The sequence below is a fragment of the Hydra vulgaris genome, chromosome 06 (genome assembly GCF_038396675.1).
Source record: "Hydra vulgaris chromosome 06, alternate assembly HydraT2T_AEP".
Classification (NCBI taxonomy): Eukaryota; Metazoa; Cnidaria; class Hydrozoa; order Anthoathecata; family Hydridae; genus Hydra; species Hydra vulgaris.
In genome coordinates, this window is record NC_088925.1 from 31,295,229 (window position 1) to 31,316,875 (window position 21,647).

Consider the following 21,647-nt stretch of genomic DNA (forward strand, 5'->3'; position numbering starts at 1 on the left):
TAAAAAAAACCATGACAATGCTGAATTCATACTCTATCATATTCACTACATCTGCAAAATAAATATTTAAATTGTTTTTTTTTTAAATATTGAAAGAAAAGTGCCTGTTGTTGCAAGAAACTTGTCTCCAGTCTTCTTGTCTCTAGCAGCAATGGTTACTTAAACTGAGTGAAAATAAAAATGTTTATGAAGCGCATTTTATAAGTAGATTTTTAAATTATTTAATTAAAGGTATTGTGTAATTTAATTAGTAATTCAGTTTTCTATTTTTCTCAAAAAAGCTTAAAAAACTTTTTTTTTTAGGATCCTTATAGTTTTGGCAGTGCTCTATTAGATTATTTGGGTTCACAGGCACAGGTAAAAATATTTTTAGGTTCACAGGCACTGGTAAAGGCTGGTATACCCATAATATGTTCTATATAATAATTTAACTTAGAATTTTAAAAATTTGACTGTAAATGTCATTTGTAGAGGTTGCTCAATATCATTGACCTTCAGTATCTAATATTATCAGTAGAAAACAACTTTGATTTGTTTTCCAATTTTTAATTAATTTTACAAGTGTTACACTGACTAATTGGGTTTTAAAGCTGATTAGGTACTCTATAGTCAGTTAATTTAGATGAATCCGGTAAAGGTTTTCACAAATTATAAACTCACAACTTATGGGAGATATTTGAGACCTTAATTGATCTATTACTTTATTAGGAAAATCTTATAACTTTGGTTTTTTTTTCCAATGTTTTAAGCCTGCATATATATGTTTATGTTTGAGTATCATTCTAAAAAATTTTAACAGAAGTTTTTTGTTATGTTTTAATGTGTCTGTCTTCTTTAAGTTTTATTTGTTTTATCTAAGGTTAGCTATAATCTATATTTTTATCTATAATCATTTTCTTTAAGTTTAGTTTAGTTTATTTAAAAGTTGCTATGTTATTAATTTGCAATTGTATATATTATTAATGTTATGTTATACATATTATGCAAAATGTTATATATAATAAGATAAATGTTATGTATAATATAATACACAATGTTACGCAAAATGTTATGTATGATATAGTATTATGTATTACAGTATACATAACATGTTATGCGACATGTATAATATACAACATAATGTTATGCAAAATGTTATGTATAATAGAGACAGCTAAATGAACTATTATTTACTACAGGAGGTAAAAACTTTCATGAATTTTTTTAATTTAATTTTTAAAATAATGTTTTACCTAAAATTATTGTACACACAAATTCCTATTATTGTGTATTTCAATTTTATTAAGAAAAAGTAAAAAAATCATTTTTCTCAAAGATTTAAACAGACAAAATGTATAAAAGTATTTAAAACATATTTGTATGAACATAAAAATCTTAATGCTTTTTCTATTGATTTTAAATTTTAATAAATTTACAAACTACTTTAACCAACTAAAATAAACTTTAAAAATAACTTTGTTAAAATACTTCAAAAAACAAATTTATTTTTTTGTATTTTTTATATTATTAAGTAATATTACTGATTGTTATTGTTAAATAATGTTAAAATAATTTTATGATATCATATAAATATTTTATTATCAGTATCTTCACTCTTTAATGGCAATGTCAGCTGCTTCTGACAATGATACTAGTAAGTCTAGTGCTCACATGTCTCGGCTAGAAAAAATTGGTATGGCACTTGAAGCTCTGAGAAATGTTATTAAAGGAAATTCAGGTAATTTTTTTGTAAAGCTTTACACAAGTCTTTAAAGTTAAATGTTTTATATGAATTTTCAATGCTAAATGTTTTTCACAAATTTTCAAAGTTAAATTCACAAAACAGCAATATTTTTATTTGAATAAGTTATTCAGTTATTAAATCAAATTTTTGTTTGTAATTTCTTACATTTTAAAAATCAAAATGGGTTGTGTATACTAATGAAAAGTATAAGAATCTAACTAATGCACAAGAATGTACTCTAAGCCTAAAAATTTGGATATCAAGTCTGGCAAAAAAAGAAAGAACAATTGGAGAAAAGAAATGGATTTTGCTTATTTAGTTTTTAGGCATGTTATCTGAGAGTATTAAAGTATACCTTGCAAAAATGGTGAAGTTAAGTTCAGCAAAATTAGATCACTAAAACATGGTTGCAACTCTTAACAGTTTAGAATGACAAAAAAATGAAAATGATGTTGTAAAAACATGCCACAGCAGGACTTGTCTCACTTATAAATTACAATTTGGCATCTAGTTTGATCATGCTAGTTTTCCAGATAAAGAAAAAACAAATAACAATAAAAAGAAATTCAAAATTTTTGCCATAATAAATGCACTTCATATCTAGATTGAACCTGGCGTAACCAGAAACCCTCAACTGATGTGTACTGAAGTATGATGTCATGGTTAGCGTTTTAAATAAGGTTAAGTGCGCAAAGATATTTATGTATAGTTGGTAAATTGTCTTTTTGAATTTTTTAAAAATTCTTTGGTAATTGTTAAGCACAGATCACAGGATCTAATGAGCACATAAAGCAGTGTAAAATTGTTTATTATTTTTGAGCATGAACACTTTTTTGAATAAAATATGTTAAGTTTTTGAAAAGTTTTTATTATGTATTTTTTGGGTCTTTTCACTAATCATTACAATTCACAACACCATCTGATTAACAACCTGCCCCCCATATATCAAGATTCTGTGCAAGCTATTAGGCATGTTGTACCAGCGATAAAGTTGTACAAAGAGTCGTGTGGTGGCTAGGGTTTAAATTTTTGATTCTCAGTTATAAAATTAAATGACGATGTACCTAACACAATAATAATTTTTTTAATATAACACATGGGCTGAAAAGTCCCGGGCCTAACAAAGAAAACACGTTATTTTTGTTCAAAATTAGCTTTATCAACATAATCTCCATCAAGAGCAACGCAATCATTGCAGCGCCGCTCTAACATTTCAATACCACTTTTGTAGAACGATTTATCTTTTGCTTCAAAATAGGCCTCATTTTCAGCGATAACCTCTTCATTCATGCAAAATTTCTTACCGCCAAGTATTTTTTTCAGGTCTGCGAACAGCCAGTAATCTGGCGAATACAGTGGATGTGGGAGCAATTCGAAGTTCATATGCGGTCGATTTTTTGCAATTTTGGCCTTCAAACGCTCCAATAACGCTGTATAATATTCACTGTTGATGGTATTTCCTTTTTCAAGATAATCGATGAATATTACACCACACATATCCTAAAATACCAAAACAATAACCTGTCCAGCCGATTGTTGTGCTTTCAGGCGCTTTGGACGAGGTTCAGCAGTTGCTGTCCACTCAGATGACGATCGTTTTGATTCCGGAGTGAAGTGATGGATCCATGTTTCATCCATCGTCACATATCAATGCAAAAATTCTGGTTTGTTATGTTTGAACATGGCCAAACACTGCTCAGAATCATCAACACGTTCTTGCTTTGGACGAGGTTCACCAGTTGCTGTCCACTCAGATGACAATCGTTTTGATTCCGGAGTGAAGTGATGGATCCATTTTCATCCATTGTCACATATCGACACAAAAATTCCGGTTGTTACGTTTGAACATGGCTAAACACTGCTCAGAATCATCAACACGTTCTTGTTTTTGGTCAACAGTGAACAAACGCGGCACCCATTTTGAACAGAGCTTTCTCGAAGTCAAATGCTCATGCAATATAAAGCCAACACGTTCTTTTGATATATTTACGATGTCAGCTAACTCACGCAACTTCACTTTTTGATCATTCAAAATGATTTTGTGTATTTTTTTTATGTTTTCTGGTGTTACCGCCTCATTTGGACGTCCACTGCGTTCTGCATCATCATCGGTGTCTCTACGACCATGTTTGAAGTCAGCAAACCAATGTTTTATTGTTGGTTTTGATGGAGCAGAGTCAATAGTGGTTATAACTCTCACTACTTAATAGTAGTTATAACTCTCTCTCAACTATATAACTCCGAAACACGAACCTTGACAAACAAGGCTGCTGCGCAGAGAAACAAGTTGAAACAATTGTTGGGCAGTATTGTCATTATTTGAAGGGATCCCTAAGTGCCAAGACAAGTTGTGGCTAGTTTTGGGCTAAATTTTTTCGATTAAACTAAATAATGAATGCATATCAATAAAACTAAAGTTGTCTTTTTCTTTTAGACAAGGTGCAAAACGCATTGTAAACATAGTTGGACCTCCTCTTGCAGCCAACCTTCAACCATTGTCACATTGTTGTAATGTTGCTTCCTTTTCTCTTTTCTATAAATACTATAATAGAAGCTGCTCCAAAAAGCTTGCTTCTCTTGTGCCATCTACTAAAATTCATTCTTGCGTTACTTATCACCCAATCAAGTCTCATCTTTTTACTGTTACTGTTCCTAAGTGCTCCAAAAATTCTTAAACATATATATTTTTTTTCGAACATCATTTCTTTGGAATTCGCTTCCTTCATCTTGCTTTCCAGATTCATATAATTTGCAATCTTTTAAATCGTCTGTCAATAGTTATCTTGCTTTATAATTTTCATTTTTTTAAGATGTTTAAAAAAAAAAAGTTATAGTTATATATATGTCCAATCATCAAGTTATCACTAAGAAAGTTAACTCATGAATTGTACTTCTTGTGGCATCTATAGACAAAAATAAATAAAAGGTAACTTTGCATCTAGACTACATTATTTATGTGATATTTATTTATCACATTAATAAGAAAATATATATAATGTGAATATCACATTAATAAGAAGTTAAAAATCTCTTGTTAATAATGTAAAATCCTAAAAGTTCTTCAACTCTTTAGAGACAAAAAGAAAAAGGATTTTTGTCAGTTATATATAATTCAAATAAGAATGTAAACAAAATCATAATTATAAAATTAATAAAATAAGCATATAAGATACAAGCAAGCAAGATGTAGCTACCCATCTGGGTTTAAAATGTTGCTTACCCCACTCAAGGCAATTGAATGGGGTCGGTTAAATTTTCAAAAATTGATTTTTTACCCCTGGGGCAAGTTGCAACAGTGAATGGGATAAGCAGAAACACTATACTTTGAAAGTATAAATCTTACAGAGAACTCAAAAAAAAAATTATTAGTTGCTTTGTAATTTATATTATGTCATATAAGTTTTATACTTATAACAAAAAAATTGTAAAGTACAGAAAAGACTCACATTATTTTTATTTTTTTAAACTTCATATATATGTTATGCCTGATATGTTTACTGAATTTGTGATTAGATTACACTATAAACAATTTTTGAAAACAACTATCTATTATTATAATAAAAACATCCATTATTTTAAAAATGTTTAAAATCTGTCAAAACCGCAGTTATATTATGATTTAACTTATCTTTATGAATTAAAGAGGCATTATGATCACTTTAATCAATATATATATATATATATATATATATATATATATATATATATATATATATATATATATATATATATATATATATATATATATATATATATATATATATATATATATATTTACCTCAAATAATTCTATATTTTTTAGCTTTTTGTGTTAGTAAATTTTTTTTTTTTACATCCCATTATTTTATTTTGTTCATATACCTCATATTGTTCATATGCAAGTTAGAAACTTATATAAAAATTATAAAATAAACTTTATTTTATTACTATAATTTTTTTTAAGCTTATACTTATAGTTATTTAATGTAAAAATATTTGCCTCAATTAGTTCTGCTCTTATTTTTCACAATTAGTAAAATAAATCAAACTTATTATGTAAAAAAATAAACTATTATTAGATAAATTTGAAATTAACTAATTTGATAATTAGAATGATTTAATAATTAGTGACAAATATAAATATGTTGCTGTTTCCGCATTACTTGTAAGTCAGAAAAAAAAGCCATCAATAAATTGTATGCATTTGTACATATGAATACATACAATTAACTTAAAAAACGTCCTTTAATGGCACTGTTGCAACTAGCCTCGGTCTCCCTTGTATATTTCTACTTATATAAGCCTCCATTTTAACTAAATAATTTAGTAAATCATTCACATTTTAATTATAAATAAGAGGTATATATATAGAGAGGTACATATAAGAGGTATATATAAATAGAGGTATTTAATATATTTTATATATATATATATATAATGGTTTAAAATCTATAATGTATATTATAAAAAATATACTTCTTATTTTGATTATCACTGTACATTTATAAGGGTACACTGCTCATAATAATCCACCATTTTAAATACAAAAAATTAAATTAAAGATGAATAAAAATAAAGTTATGGATAAAATTTTGCTAAATAAATATTTTATTATTGTAATATAAATATTTTAGGTGTTGAAGTACGTTGTATCGGGCATTTTAAACTTTTATTTTCTCTATTTTGTTTGAATGATGCTGAAAAGTTACAAAAGCTTGCTTTAGAGGTTATTTTGTAGTAAAAATTATTTATATTGTTTTGAGAGCAAAAAATGTTTGTTTTTTAACAGTTTTAATATATGAAAATATAAAAATAGTGTATATTATTTAGAAATTTTATATCTCATAATTGAAAATGTGTTCCTTTTTTAGAAGTTCCTTTTAATGGAAATATATCAATAAATATTTAAATGGAAATATATTTTATTATAGTTATATTGATATTACAATTATTTTTCAGGTTATATCAAGTGTCACTGGCAATGGTAAATGTGTCGTTAACATTGCAGATGCTGATGTACTGGCTTATCTTCTCTTAACTCTTGACAAACTGCCCTCTTGTAAGTAATTAATTATATTATCTATTAAACTATAAAGCATTAAAGGTATAGCAGTTGTAATTTAATTAAAAATTACCTCTGCCTAAAGTTAAATTTTATTTACTATTTTTGTGTACATAATTTGATCAAGAGAAAATAGACAAAGCTAAATAGATCAATACAAAGATCAATAGACAAAGTGTCTCTTTTTTGACATCTAACCATCAAGTCCTTTGAGTTTTCCTGTAGCATAAATTTATTTTAAATTTTAGTAAAATCAGATTATCTTGATAAATGCATTCATTTATTTTTGCATTTATTTAATTCAAAAAAAAATTATTAAAATGATTCTCAGTATCTCTTCATTTTTACTTTATATGCAGTGCATAATAAATACTAGCTGTCTAGACCTGTAAAATACAGGTCTTGGTAGGTCTATTCCAAACTGACCATTTCTATATTTATTTACTTCAATATTTTTTTAGCAAACTGTATAAAAATAACTAATTGATTGTTCTTAGAGCAAAAAAAACTTTTTCCACATACTTTTTATGCTTATTATTAAAAAATTTTTATTTCAAAAGAAAAAGTCTGAATTTAAGATCTTTCAATTTTAAAAAAGAAAATTGTCTTTTTACTATGTTAGATGCGCAGATTTACTTAATTGATTCAATGCAATGACATCGCAAATGGCGGAAGCGTTTATTTAACGGTGAAAAGAAAAAAAAGAGAAAAGGAAAGGCGAAGAAAATTTTTTTGAAGAATAAAAAAGATTAGTTAAAAATAAAGTAAAATATGAAAGTTATTAAAAGGTATAAATGAATTAAAAGATTGAAGAAAAATAAAATACAAAAATGAATGAAAGAATAAAAGAACAAACAGATTTAATAAAACAAAAACAAAACAAAAAAAATCAATTAAAAGCAAAGTACCGATTTAAAAGAAAAAAGTTCAAAAAAAGTTTGAAATAATAATAGAAAAAACTAATTAATACATAAAAATAAATTGCTACCAATTTTTCTACACCTTTTTTTTTCAGCAAAAATAACAAACGATTATTATTTTTTTATTTTATTTTATTTTGTAGAAGTTCTTGTGCTTGCATTTTCGTTTTGTAGTTTTTGCTTTTATTTTGTAGTTTATCTGTTTGCCTTTTTGTTTGCATAAATTTTGTTATTATTTGTGCACTTGTAGTTAATTATTTTTATGGTTGTTCTCTGTTTTTCTATTTTACCACATTTTCTACACTTTTCTTTTTTCACCAAAAATAACATAAGTTTTTGTGTTTTGCCTTTTCGTTTGTGTAAAGTTTTTTTTTATATGTGCTGTTTTGCAAATTATTTTTGTTTTTGTTTGCTGTTGTTATTGAGTGTTTTCATATTTTTTTTGTCTTATTGTTTATTATTTATTATTTTTTGTCTTTTTTTTTTTTTTAAGTTAATTTAATTTACGCATGCTTTTATTTATTATTATTGCTTTTAATTTTTTTGATTGTTTGTTTATTTTATTTAGGTGTCACTCCAATGACTAGTTTTTAACTATATGAGTGACACCTAACCTAATTTTGTTAAATTAAAAAAACTTGTAATTTTTCAATTTTTGGTTGAATAAATAATAATAATGATTACATCAACACATAACATAACATATACCTGGTGTATTTCAAAATTTAAAGCTATAATAAAGCTTCAATTCTCTTATTATTGCTATATTTATTTACAAAGCAAAAGAGGAACCGGAAAATGTGTCAAAAAAGTTAACTCTATCTGTTAGACTTTTCTTTGTAACTTTTCTGCAATAAACTTTCAACAATCTTTTAATTAAGCTGTTTTTAAAAACAGGTTTGGCAGATTATTAAACCATGATATAAGTTTTAGCAAGCAGAACTATCAAGGTGGGGGAGAAGGTGGGGAAGAGGTAAAAACTAAATTGTTTAAAATTTTAATAGAAGAATTTTTTCAATTTCTTAACTTAACCAAAAGAAAAAGAAAATCCTTAAAGAAAATCCTCCACTTTGAAAATAATTTTTTTGTGTTTTGTAATACTTTTGATTTTTTTTTAAATACGAAAGCATAAATAAAAAAATTCAAAACAGTTTAAGCAAAAAGACTTTTAACTACTTGAAAAGTTTTAAAAGTTTTTTTATATTATACATACGCAATACTTAAATATACAATCTGCAAACTCAACAATACAATCTGCAACTTTAGTACTGACATTTACTGATGTTTGTACATAACATTACATAAATGGATTTTTTACATTTGAATTAATAATAAAATTCTATTTGTAATTTATTTAAATGTAGTTAATGCTTACGTTTTTTTTTTTTTTTTTTTTTTTTTAATTTGAGGAAATATTATGGCATTCAAATATTTTTTTTATAAATTTCTATCCGATTATTTGGAGTACCTGCTTAAAAAGTTTTGAACTATGACATTGGCATAAATAGTTTATAAATCAATTCATCATTTGGTTTGATATTCAGTAGTTCAGTGGTTAAGTGTGGTATCCTCAGTACCATCATCTTAATGTTTTCGTGGGTTCAATTTAAGCAAAAAAAGTAAAAAAAGATTTTTTAAGTTTTTTTTGCTGATTTTTTAAATACAGAACTAAACAGTTTAAGCAAAAAAGACATAATTGTTAGAATATTGTTAAAAGTGATCTTATATTATACATATATTATACATGACCTGCAAACTCAACTTAACCTGCTGAGGGAACTTGATGTTTGATACTGATGGGAACTTGTTGAGGGATACTGATGTTTGTACATCAGTAGGTCTCCTCATCGGAGTTTTTACATTAAATGTAAATGATATTGTTATCAATTTACATAAGTTACATATTCACATACTTGCATTAAATTTCTTATACTATATAAAGAACTGAGACTCTATCCATTAACTTGGGTTTAATGGCCTTGAGTTCTGTGCTAACACCATAAATGAGCATTAAGTTGCTTAGTATAGGGCAGAGTTGAAAAGTAATGTTTTTGTCATGAAAGGATATGGATACACCAAATTGTAAATTAAAAAAAATAAAAATGCATAGACGGTTCTGATAATATTTTAGAAACTACCTATAAAACAATAGTAACTGGGGTTAAAGACATTATTTATAGAGTTCTAAAGTTTCTGCTATAGGCCTTCAAAACTTGTGTCACTAAAGGAATGATAGAAAGGCTGTAAAATCAACTTTCTACTTAAGGTTTAAATTCTATCAAACTTAATAGAAATTTAGCAAAAAAAAAGATTCCTTTAAACAGGTATAAGACCTGTTTAAAGGAATCTTACTTCTTCACCAGAAGCTTTTTCTTGAACTTTGCAAACAACCTTTTTTGAGGTTATCCAATGGTAATATGAAAGAACATCAATTTTTTTCAATTCTTGACACAAATCAGATATTATGGGTTTTCCCGGACATTTTAAACAATTGCCTTTCACGCAACTCGACTTGACACTCGGCATGCACCAAGTTCTATAAGATTCAGCAGATTTTAAACATTTAAACGTTCTAAGTTTTTAATTTTAATTGATATTTTTGAATTTTTAATATAAAAGTCAATAATAAATAGAATTTAACCGAAGCTTAAACGAATCAAAGATATCAGATTTTCAACAATTCCATTTTTTTCTTTAATGAAATACCTTTTTATTGCCTGTAGCAAAAGTTGACCATTTTCACAAGTTTCACAACGACGATCCTTTTCTGGTGTTTTACTTAGCATAATCAGGTTATTTTCAGGATTGATAACTTCTTGTAACTGAGGATAAGTGGTTTTAATGTCATTCTCTTTGTTAAATAAGTAAACAAGTTCTCTGTATGTAAATAGCATGTAATGCTTTGAACGATAGACTTTGACACCATCAGATTTCCTGCAGTAAACAGTATCTTTCCTGCCTGGGGGACAATAGCTTATACCTGGTTGTTCTAAAAATTGAACTACTGTTTCTTTGTTTACCTGTATCATTGATGACCTTCTAATTTTAAAAGATAGCTTTCTTCTAGAATGAAAAAAAAAAAATTTTCTTGGTGACAAACTTTACATAAGAGCTGACTTTTTTTTTGGCATAGCTCGTTTTAATTTGGCTAATGAACGATAAACCACTTGATTAGTTGTTCCTTCTTTGTGTACTGTTTCCATCTGAAAATAAAATAATGCTTATCTAAAGAGAAAAAATGAGTTAAAATAAACATATTGATAAAATACATGAGGAATTATAATAAATCATATAATAACATACAAAAATCAAAACAAAATGCCATAGTTTTACAATAAAGCAAAAATATTTCCAATTAAAAAGTGCTACTTACAGATAAATATCTTTACATTTTTTACCTGTTTCTTTTTCAAAGCTCTATTCAACTTTTTACTTTCTCTGTCTTTTTTCAATTTAGATTCATATTCTTTTGTGTTTTGCTTTAAAAGTTCCGATTTTTCTTTCTTTCATTCTCTTTCTTCTATAAGGTATTTCTCATTATTAGTTTCCTTCAGTCAAAATAAATATTCCTCTGTCTTTGTGAACCAGGCTTTCCCTTCTTCTTTTTTTTTAATTGGTTATAGTCTGCAAGTAAAAAGGAATTAGAAATCCTATCATAAAATTTAGTTATGCAACTATAAAATAAACTGAATCAAGAAGTAATTCAATTGTCACGAAAGGACACACATTCATTGTCACAGAAGGACACCAATTTGAATCCCTATAAAAAATGTTAACGATGTATTTGGCTTAATCTGCAATCAATACTTAGTAGAGTTTGTTAAAATCTAATACTCTGTAGAATCTAAGAAAGTCATCACTTATACCGCCAATAAGAAAAAACTTTTTACTCAAAATTTGTCATGGAAAGATCTATTTTTTTTTGTATAAAATGTAATGCATCTTTTAACCTTGTCATCAATGCTAAGAAAATGTAAATCTTTTTTAGAAATACACCATACTTGGGTATTTCTAAAAAAATAGTGAAGTCCTTCAAAAAAGTTAGATGCATTCTAGATCTTCCAAGTTTAATTTATTCTGTTTGTCCTTTCGTGACAATGATTAAGATTATAGGTTGACATTAAAGGGTTGTTGTAAGGGTTGGTGACATGAAGGGGTTGGTGACATTAAAGGGTTGGTGTAGGGGTTGGTGACATTGAAGGGTTGGTGTAGGGCAACTAAGAGTCCTGTATTTATCTTTAAGGTTATAATTGTAAATTTAACTATTCTGCTAATGAAAAATGTTGGAATAATTGAAACTTTTTTTTTTTTTTTCATGTTTTATGTGACTACTTTTCAATCCTGTCCTGTATAATATGTTAAACTGCTGAAGTTTTAACTAAAAGTAAACATCATTGAGCATTAAGTTGCTTAGTATATAATATGTTTAACTGCTAAAGTTTTAACTAAAATTAAACATTTATTTTATACTGTTTCTGCATTTTAGTGATATATGTCGAGACAACAAATAAACTTTGACAATATTAACTGAGGGATTCTCCTAAAATCATAAGTACTCTGAACAGTTATAAGAAAGAATTAAAGTTTAAAAATAAGAAGTTCAATGTAATACAGTAAATGTGCAAATAAACACATCTGATGTTTAATGACTGATAATAAAAACTCCCATGAGTCAGTGAAAAAAGACTTTAGCAATGTGAATGTTACAATTAACTTGGTCATACCACTATGGGTGTCGGCTAGATAAAACTTAAAAACTTTTGATGTATGTGCTGATTTAGTAGATGCTGATGTTATACTGATAATTTTTTCAAATATAGAAAAACTATGCTAATATTATTTTTATACATTTTTAAGTAGAGAAAAAAGAAAGCTCTAAGTGTATTAAGTATCAAACAAAAAGTGTGTTAAGTATCAAACAAAAAGTGTGTTAAGTATCAAAAGTGTGTTAAGTATCAAACAAAAAGTGTGTTAAGTATCAAAAGTGTGTTAAGTATCAAACAAAAAGTGTTTTAAGTATCAAACAAAGAATGTGTTAAGTATTAAACAAAAGGTGTGTTGAGTTCCAAACAAAAAAATGGCTAAGTATCAAACAAAAGATTTAAGACTTTTTTTGACTGACTTTTAACATGAAGAAAGTTAAAATTTGTCTGTACTTTTTAAGTATAAAAATTTAAAATTTAAAGTTTGTAACTTTATAAATGTAATTCTTATTATGACAGTTTACCATAACATTTCATAAAATAAAGTGACTTTTTACACAAAAAATTTTAGTTAACTTAATTAGCTATTTTAATTAGTTTTAAGTTATAAATCCAAATATGTCACAGTTAACGGCAAAAGTTTCTAAAAACAAGTCCTAGTCATATCAGATGACTTCAAAAAACACCAAAAATTTTTTTTACTGGTTGTAATTCTAACTATGACTCCGTTACTAACTATGACTCAGTTCTAACTCTCCTCCAACTCTGTTAAAGTAAAAAATAACTAGTTTTCTTGCTATAAATTTCAACTTAGATTTCCAAAAAATCTTAAAGAATGCTAGAGAATTCCAAAAGATCTTAAAGAATGCTAGAGATGGATTAAAGTAATCACAAGAGATAAAATATACCAAACCAAACACTGTAATTTGTGCATCAAATTTGCTAGTTATTAAAGTAAAAGAAGCATCTCAAGATTTAAGGAAGCATCTCAAGTGTATTTAAATCAATACAGGAGTTTAGTGCCAACTCCTCCTCTTCCGCCAAAACCAAGGACAACAGAAGCTAAAAGGTCTGTAAGATCAGTTATAGAAGTTGAGCTTTTAAAATTCTCTTGACAAAATTGATTAATTTGAAAAAAAATTTATAATTATTCAAACATTTGTTGTATTTATTTGAATAGTTATATATTGAATAGTTGTTGTATTCATTCAAAATAACTGGAAAACAATATTGGTGTTAACAAAGTTTTCTTAAAGTATTTAATGACGTATTATATGAAGCATATCATGCTGGAGATGCTTCATTACCTTAGTTAAAAATCATATTCATAAGTTCAAATGAAGGTCACACATTTACAAGGCATTATAGATTTCCTTGGAAAAGTCAGAAATAGTTAAATTCAGCAAGTTGAATGCATGAGTAACATGAGACTCAAGTTTTTGACCAAAATTATCTGAGTTATTGTTCAAGCTTTCAAATACTTTGCATGATTGTATGACTATATACTTTGCATGATTGTATGACTATATACTTTGTATGACTTGTATGCTGAGAAATGATTTTCAACTTCTTAGTACTTCTTTGATGACTTTTATTTGTATTTGTTTCATTGATGACTTTTATTTGTAGTATTTTTTGTCAAAAACACATAGTATACTATTATTAGATAGGACCATTATTTTTAATTAAAATGTTGCCAGTGAATAATTTACACTCTAGTTTCGTGTTTAATCAAACTTTCATGCTAATTGATTAAATTAAGGTATTGTGAGACAAAAAGTTAGTACATTTTTAAGGTGGTTGAGTTTTGGAAAATAGTAAATGCAAAAAGTCCATCTGAATGAACTCAATTAAAAAATAGCTCAAGAGATCCCAAATCATCAGTTGAGTATTTATGTTTTGATGATTTAAATTATTTTTTTGAAAAGTCAACATTGATTAAAGGAAAGAGAATTGCAAGTATAATCAGGTAGATGAGCTATCCATTATATCAAACATGGCTAAGTTGAACTAAGTAAACATTTGTTAAACAATTAAACATGTATTGCTTTGGAGTTTTACAGCAGATCCCATAGACCATCAAAACTTCAAAAAAAAATTTTTTGCAGATAATCCCTATTTATTTATGGAGCACACACTTATGGTTTCATCAAGATTACAAGAAACCATTACTATTTTCATACAAATGTATTTTATAATTATTATTGCCATATACCTGTATAAGACAAAGAACCCAAACCCATCTTTTTACTTAGATTAGAATAACAGACTCCTGTTCAATGTTTTGATATTTTTATTTTATCATACTTTTGATTTATGTCTGTCTGGATTTCTAATCCGTGACACAATGAGTTCTGATATTTCTAATCCTCGACGCTATGAATTCTGATATAACTAATCCTTGACACAATGAATTCTGATGTTTTTATATCCTCGACACGATAAATTCTGATAACTCTAATATATAGGCAAAACAACTATTTCTGTTTTATAAAAAAAACTTATGTTTGAATTAAAAATATCGATTTTTTTATAAGACCATTAAAAAATATTTTTATTTAATCAGGTTTTACATTTAAAAGTTTTAAAGGTTTTAAAAGTAAACTTTTAGACTCAAAGAATAAAACCACAGACTTTCATTATAAAATTTAAAATTTACAAAATTTTTTAAATCAATAATTAAAGCTTGAAAAAAATTTTAAATCCAATAATCACGAGAATCAAAACAAAAAAAGTCAGCCTCCACATTTTTCAAACCATTGTGCAGTGCGGAAGCCTGTTATTTTAGTACACCATACATATACTTTGTGGTAAGTACATCACGCTAAATTTATCTATAAAGTAAAGCAAAAGAAGCGTAAAGTTAAGTTACTAAACTTAAATGATGAGTTTACTTAATATGCTGGAAGTTGCAAAAGTTTGTTTTATTTATATCTTATATGTTGTTAACACATAAAAAGCTTCTATGTATAGTTACTATGTATTATAGTTAACATGTATTATGGTTACTACGTATTATAGTTACCATGTATTATAGTTACTATGTATTGTAGTTAACATGTATTATGGTTACTATGTATTATAGTTACCATGTATTATAGTTAACATGTATTATGGTTACCACGTATTATAGTTACCATGTATTATAGTTACTATGTATTATAGCTACCATGTATTATAGTTACTATGTATTATAGTTACCATGTGATATATTACCATGTTATAATTTGTTACACCATAAATATTTGTTACACCATTAGACAGATTTTTTAATTATTTTAATGCTACGGAAGCAATATTTTTATGTAGTGGTTTTTAGTTTTTTGAAAAAAGTATAAGAAAAATTAATTTTTGAACTGAACTGTTTTAAACATGTTTTAAATCTTTTTATTAAACATTAAGTTTAAGTTTTATAAAAGCTTTTTGAAATTTTTTTAAGTGAACATGTTGTTGCATTTAAATGTATGTGTATCTTGTACTGTCGTGTATATGTTGCAGTTAAATGTATGTCTTGTGTAAATAAATTGTCATTTAAATAATATATATTCAGCATATAAATATGATAATAAAATTACAATATTTAAAAAACTATAAACAAGTTTTTTAAATAAAATTGAAAACTTTTTTTTTTAGAAAAATTTAAAAACTTGTTTTGAAAAATAATTGAATAAAATCTAAACAATTAAATTCAAATTAAAAATAATAATTATAAAATAAATATTGTTATCAAACATATATATATATATATCTATATACACTTATAAAAAATAAGTGTAACCAATATTTGCAATTTTTAACTATTAATTGACATTTGTATTCCAAATATCTTGTGTCAGGTTCTACCACACAAAAATCTTATATTAGGCTCTAGCACCTTTTTTTGATATGTAAGTAGGGGGGGGGGGGGCAAAATTCTATATTATTTGTTTAACCAGTTATTCTTAATTAATTTTTTTAGAAAAATTTGAAAAAAAATTTTAGTTTTTGAAATTTTTTTTTGGTTGACCTTCTACTTCTTTTTTTAACATTTTGAAAAAAAACTTTTAATTAGAAATCTTTTGCAGCATATTCTTTGTGTATAAAGTTATGCAACTTCATGATAAAATTTATACAATTTACATTTTGATTGGATATCTTTGAATTGAAATGAATAAAAGTTGCATTTAAACAAAAAATAAGTCTTATCTTGTGCTGAATTTTCTTTTGATTTACTTTGCTAAAAAAATACTTTGCTATTAATTTTGTTAACTAAATTTAGATACCAATTAAAATGAAAAATATTGCAGCAAGAAGTAACAAACTAGTAAATAAATAAATCTAAACTAGTAAACAAATAAATCAAAATTGATAAACTTCTTTAGAAGTCTCCCAGTAGTTGACAAATTTTATCATACAAAGTTGCTTTTACTCAGGGTTGTTTTTGCACTTGTCTTTAATAAAGTCAACAATAAATTATCTTTTGGAAATTTTCATTAAATAAGGTTGACTCCTCGGTAGTCATAGAAGCAGTTTGCATATAAGTATCAAAAAACTTGGATGATTATATCATTCTTAGAAATATAGTTTTGCAAAATATAGCTATATTTCTTCAACAGAAAGTAAAAAGTTTTATGGGTTCAGAAAAAGATACAATCACGGAATAACTGATGTCTTAAGTTTTTAATCAAGTTTTCGCAAATTATAAAACAATCACAAATAACATAGTGTTGATTACAAAAATTACTTGTGATAACATACTTAAATATTTAACCTATTGTGAAATCAAGACTTAATTTATAAATATATCGGGAAATACGTCTCATTGTTAAAAAACTTGAAAATATAAAATACGGTCGGGACTAGTGATAGCAACTGACACAGAGCAGGTTAGCAAAAAATAATTGGAGCCAGTAAAACAACTGAGACAGATTGGGTTAGCAAAAAAAAAAAGATCTGTAAGCTTTACATTAGGAGCAATTTAACTAGAAAGTTGACACCTCCTTCCTTACCAATGAAGTTATTTCACATAAAGTTATTTCTCATTTTTACTAGTAATTGTTACAAATTGCTCCTCATATGGTGTAATTTCATGTATAATGCCTGATTTTTGTTGTATTTATAACTACACATAATGGTTGTGTATTTTATTGATAAAATGAAGAGAAAAATATTTACCATAGATTCTACTTTAATAATAATAATGAATTCATTTAATTTAACAATTGTTTGTTTTGTCAAAATAATCACTTTTATTGAAATTGAAGTAGAAGGCTCAATATTTAAAAGTTAATTAAGAAAAAGTGGTTAAACTACACAAAATCCAAAAAAAATCTGTTTTGCCCCCTCCCCCTCCCTTTCTCCCTAATATAAGTGAGCTGCACTTATCAAAGCTGCTGCACAAAAAATCTATAAATGTTTTTATTAATCGATAATAATTTATTACTTGAAGCTTTTTTAAATTTTTTTTTTATATTTTTTTAGTTGTTATTTTTTAGCTTGTATTTTGGTACTCGATACTTTATATGCACTAATGTCTAATACAAAAATTGTTAAAGAAGCTATGTCAAAAGGTAATACTAAATCCTTAGTTTTTAAATTAGTTTTACAATATTTTATCATCATGTTTTTAAATTAAATAATTGATTTATATTTAATAAAATTTAAAACAAAAACTTATATTTAGGTGCTTTGATTTATCTTCTTGATTTGTTTTGTAATTCAACAAATGCCACAGTAAGAACAAGAACGTCAGAACTTTTTTCGAAAATGATGGCTGATAAGTTAATTGGTCCTCGTGTAAAAATTGTACTGTCTAAATTTTTACCTTCTATATTTATGGATGCTATGAGGGATAGTCCAGATGCTTCAGTTCATATGTTTGAAGGTGAAATACTTTAAACATTTTTTCAGTTTGAAAAAAAGTTTCAATTTTGATTAACTATAGTTTTGTTTTAAAGCAAACCATGAGAATCCTGAACTTATATGGAATGATAGTGCAAGAGACAAGGTATCAGCAACTGCAAAAGATATGAAAGATAAGTATGTTTTAATTTAAATATTTATTTTTATTATTATTTATGTATTTTTTATATATATCATTAATATTTGCCTACTATTTTTTTTTTTGCTTAACATCTTTTTATATCTGTCTTTTTCATGGAATAAAAAAATTAAAAAGTATATTAATATAAACAATTAATATTGACCAAAATATGTTTAAGTGAATTAATAAGTTTATAAAGTCGATTAACTTATTAAGTTGATAAACATAAACTGGAAACCATGAAACTTTTTAAACTTCAAGCCATGGGTTTTTAAAAAAACAAGCTAAGCCTCATGCTTTGAGGTTTAGCTTGCCTCGAGCAACTTCACACATCGTCAATGTTTTGCTTTTATTGAGGAAGTGGGGTTTTATAGTTTTTTTTTTGTTTTTTTTTTGTTATTCACCTTCCTCAAGGCCGAGAAGGCCACAACAGACGAGGAGGCTACTTAATAGTGGTTAAAACCCTCTCTCAACTCTATAACTCCGAAACACAAACCTTGGCGAACAAGTACTACCAGGGACGTGGTGGAGATCGAACTCAGAACCTCTCACTTATGAAGCGAGCGCTTTACCACCACATCACAACCGCATTAATGTGTATAAAAGAAGATTTTATGGGTATAATATTTTTAAGAAATAAGGATAAAATTTTTATAATTTTAACTTTGTAAGAAGAAAATGAAATTTTTTTTTTGGGGGGGGGGGGGGTATTATTGGTATTATGCATAAATTTTTATTTTTTTATTTTTATTTAAACAATAAGTTATCAAAGTTTTTTAAATTTCAAAATACTTTGACTAAATGAACTTTTTAAGAAAATGAACTTTTTGAGCGAAACAATTTTATATTGTTGAGAACTTTTTGGGATTATTTACAATTTTATATTGTTCAGAACTTTTTTGCAGTTATTTTAGCTGAGAAGTAAATAACAATAAGAAAGTTAAATTATACTTAATGTAAAAATAGTAAGAATAAGCATACTCTTTGTAAATTTTTTGGGTTAATTAACTTTTTAATTGACTGCTTAAAAATAGATTAAATTTATATTATAATAAATTAAATTTATACTAATTTATTCTAATATAAATTAAATTTATGCTAATAAGTTGATAATATTTAGTAGTTTCACTAATAGTGTTCAAAATTTCTAAGAATTTTTTATTTTATTTTAAATATGTTTTACATAAAATTAAACGTGCAGTTTTGTTTAAAAAATGTTTTTGTTCCTGGCTCCTAAATGGTAATTTGTAACCTTGGTAATTGTAACCTGGGTATAGTTAATAATAAGGGTATAATAAATTTTTTTTAGACATTTCTCTGTACAAAAAGATGATCCATATGCAACATGGAAGGTAAATGATTTTTATTTTTCTTGAACTTTATTTTTCTTGAATTTTATTTATTTTAATATATTTAACTAAATATTTATATTTAGTTTATAATTTTTAGTTCAAAGTTGTTTAATATCAATTTCAAATTTGATTTAGCTTCCTGATAACTTTTATATTACTTTGGATGATGTTTTAGAAGAGTTTGTTGTTGGTGGCGTTTTTCTTCGACTTTTTGTTGCTCAGCCTAACTGGGTATTTTTCTAACTAGTAAAGCATTTACCTTGCAACAATATTTGAGTATTGTAGTCTAATATATGAAGTGTTTTATTACTTTGCAGCAACATTTTTTTATAATAGTTTCCATTAATGTTTTTATTTGATATTTACAAGGTGTTACGAAAGCCAAAAGAGTTCATGGTTTCACTTATGGACAAATTTATAAGTTTATCAACAAAACCATTAAACACAGTAAGAATAAACACTACTTCTGTCATCAATTACTATATTTGTTTCTTAATAATTTATTTTTTGTTTTCGTTTCAATAGAACGATCATATTGAGATAGTTACTCAAGCAATTGTTTCATTATTCAGTGCCCAGCCTCCTCTTGCTGATCAAGTCAGTTTTTTATTAATTTTATTCTCCTACTGTTTATTTGCAAAATATTATTACTTTTAACACATTGTTTTGAGGTTCCTGCTCTTGGTCATCTTCCTCAAATCTTTCAAGTAATGGGATCAACTAATAACTCAATACCAAAATATGCATTACAAGTTGTTCACGTCTTATCAAATAACGAGGTACTATGCAAACAGTTATATATTTTAAAAGCTTTTAAATTTTAATATATATAAAAAAAAATCCTACATAGCTGAAATCGTTCAACTTTAGTGGAAGTAAACCTGTATATGTAAATATAAGTTACATTTTACAATATTTTATCAATTTTTTTACAACATATTTTATTTTACCTACAAGTTCATAAAGAGCAACCTTTTAATGGTTACTTCCATGAATGTGATAAGCTTTAAATCTGAAATAGCTTGATCACAAATGAAAAGATGCTCAATTTGTGGACCACTGTAGAAGCGGTTGAGTGAGTGCTCATTTTGGAAATATTTGTTATCATTTAAACCACAAAAATATTTGTGTTCCTTGAAATGAATTTATGTATTTTGCTTCTTAGGTCATTATGAAAGTTCATAGAAATTTATCAGTTGCAATAAGACAAGGAATAATTAAATCTATGTATATCACCTTAAAATGTACTGCTAATCGCAGAAAGGCAACTAGTCCTCAAAGTTTTTAAATTCACTTTTTAGCACAAATCGGCTTAAAATTGGTAGACACACTGTTTACTGCTAAAAGGAAAATCTACCACTTTGAAGGCACAGCAACACGCCCAGGACATGTTCATCTTCTGCTGTAAACAGTTATTCTAAAGCACTGTTTTCTGTTTTAAACATCAGTGGTGCTAGTGGCATCTACTTCAGCTGATAAATGATATCATTTTCTCTCAATATTTCAGCAAAGCTGAAATTTGTGAGTTACAAATCTTAAGGTATTTAAACTTAAGATCTTGATCTTAGGTACTAATTTATCTTATGTTTGTTAAAAAAGAGTTGTTCAGATAAAGATGTTTTATTCCTCTAAAGAGAGGAATAAACGAGCCAAGAAACCTGCATCTATTTATCTTTTATTGATTTATTTTAGTCAATTTTTGTAATATTTCTGTAATGTTCACCTTTGAAAATCTTTTGCAATACCGTTATATGTCGTGTCTTCTGTATAAAATGAATTAGCCCAAGGCAATGTTTTTGTAGACTTTTCTGACGTTTGTGTATTGATCGTGTGTCATAAAATTTTGCATTCATGATTTTTGAATAAAGCTAAGTACCTTATAAATA

At 26.3% G+C, this 21,647-nt stretch overlaps 1 protein-coding gene across 1 annotated transcript in view; it reads left to right on the forward strand.

Annotated features, from left to right (window-relative positions):
* Nucleotides 1-21,647, forward strand: part of LOC100209070 (dnaJ homolog subfamily C member 13) — a 105,905-nt gene that overhangs the window by 80,106 nt on the left and 4,152 nt on the right. Inside the window, exons 48-59 of the mRNA XM_065799855.1 lie at nucleotides 304-357; nucleotides 1,585-1,717; nucleotides 6,337-6,428; nucleotides 6,662-6,761; nucleotides 17,862-17,936; nucleotides 18,050-18,250; nucleotides 18,324-18,405; nucleotides 19,719-19,761; nucleotides 19,897-19,992; nucleotides 20,131-20,208; nucleotides 20,287-20,358; nucleotides 20,433-20,540. Of these exons, the coding sequence (XP_065655927.1) occupies nucleotides 304-357; nucleotides 1,585-1,717; nucleotides 6,337-6,428; nucleotides 6,662-6,761; nucleotides 17,862-17,936; nucleotides 18,050-18,250; nucleotides 18,324-18,405; nucleotides 19,719-19,761; nucleotides 19,897-19,992; nucleotides 20,131-20,208; nucleotides 20,287-20,358; nucleotides 20,433-20,540 (1,134 nt within the window). The remainder of the gene's footprint in view (nucleotides 1-303; nucleotides 358-1,584; nucleotides 1,718-6,336; nucleotides 6,429-6,661; nucleotides 6,762-17,861; nucleotides 17,937-18,049; nucleotides 18,251-18,323; nucleotides 18,406-19,718; nucleotides 19,762-19,896; nucleotides 19,993-20,130; nucleotides 20,209-20,286; nucleotides 20,359-20,432; nucleotides 20,541-21,647) is intronic.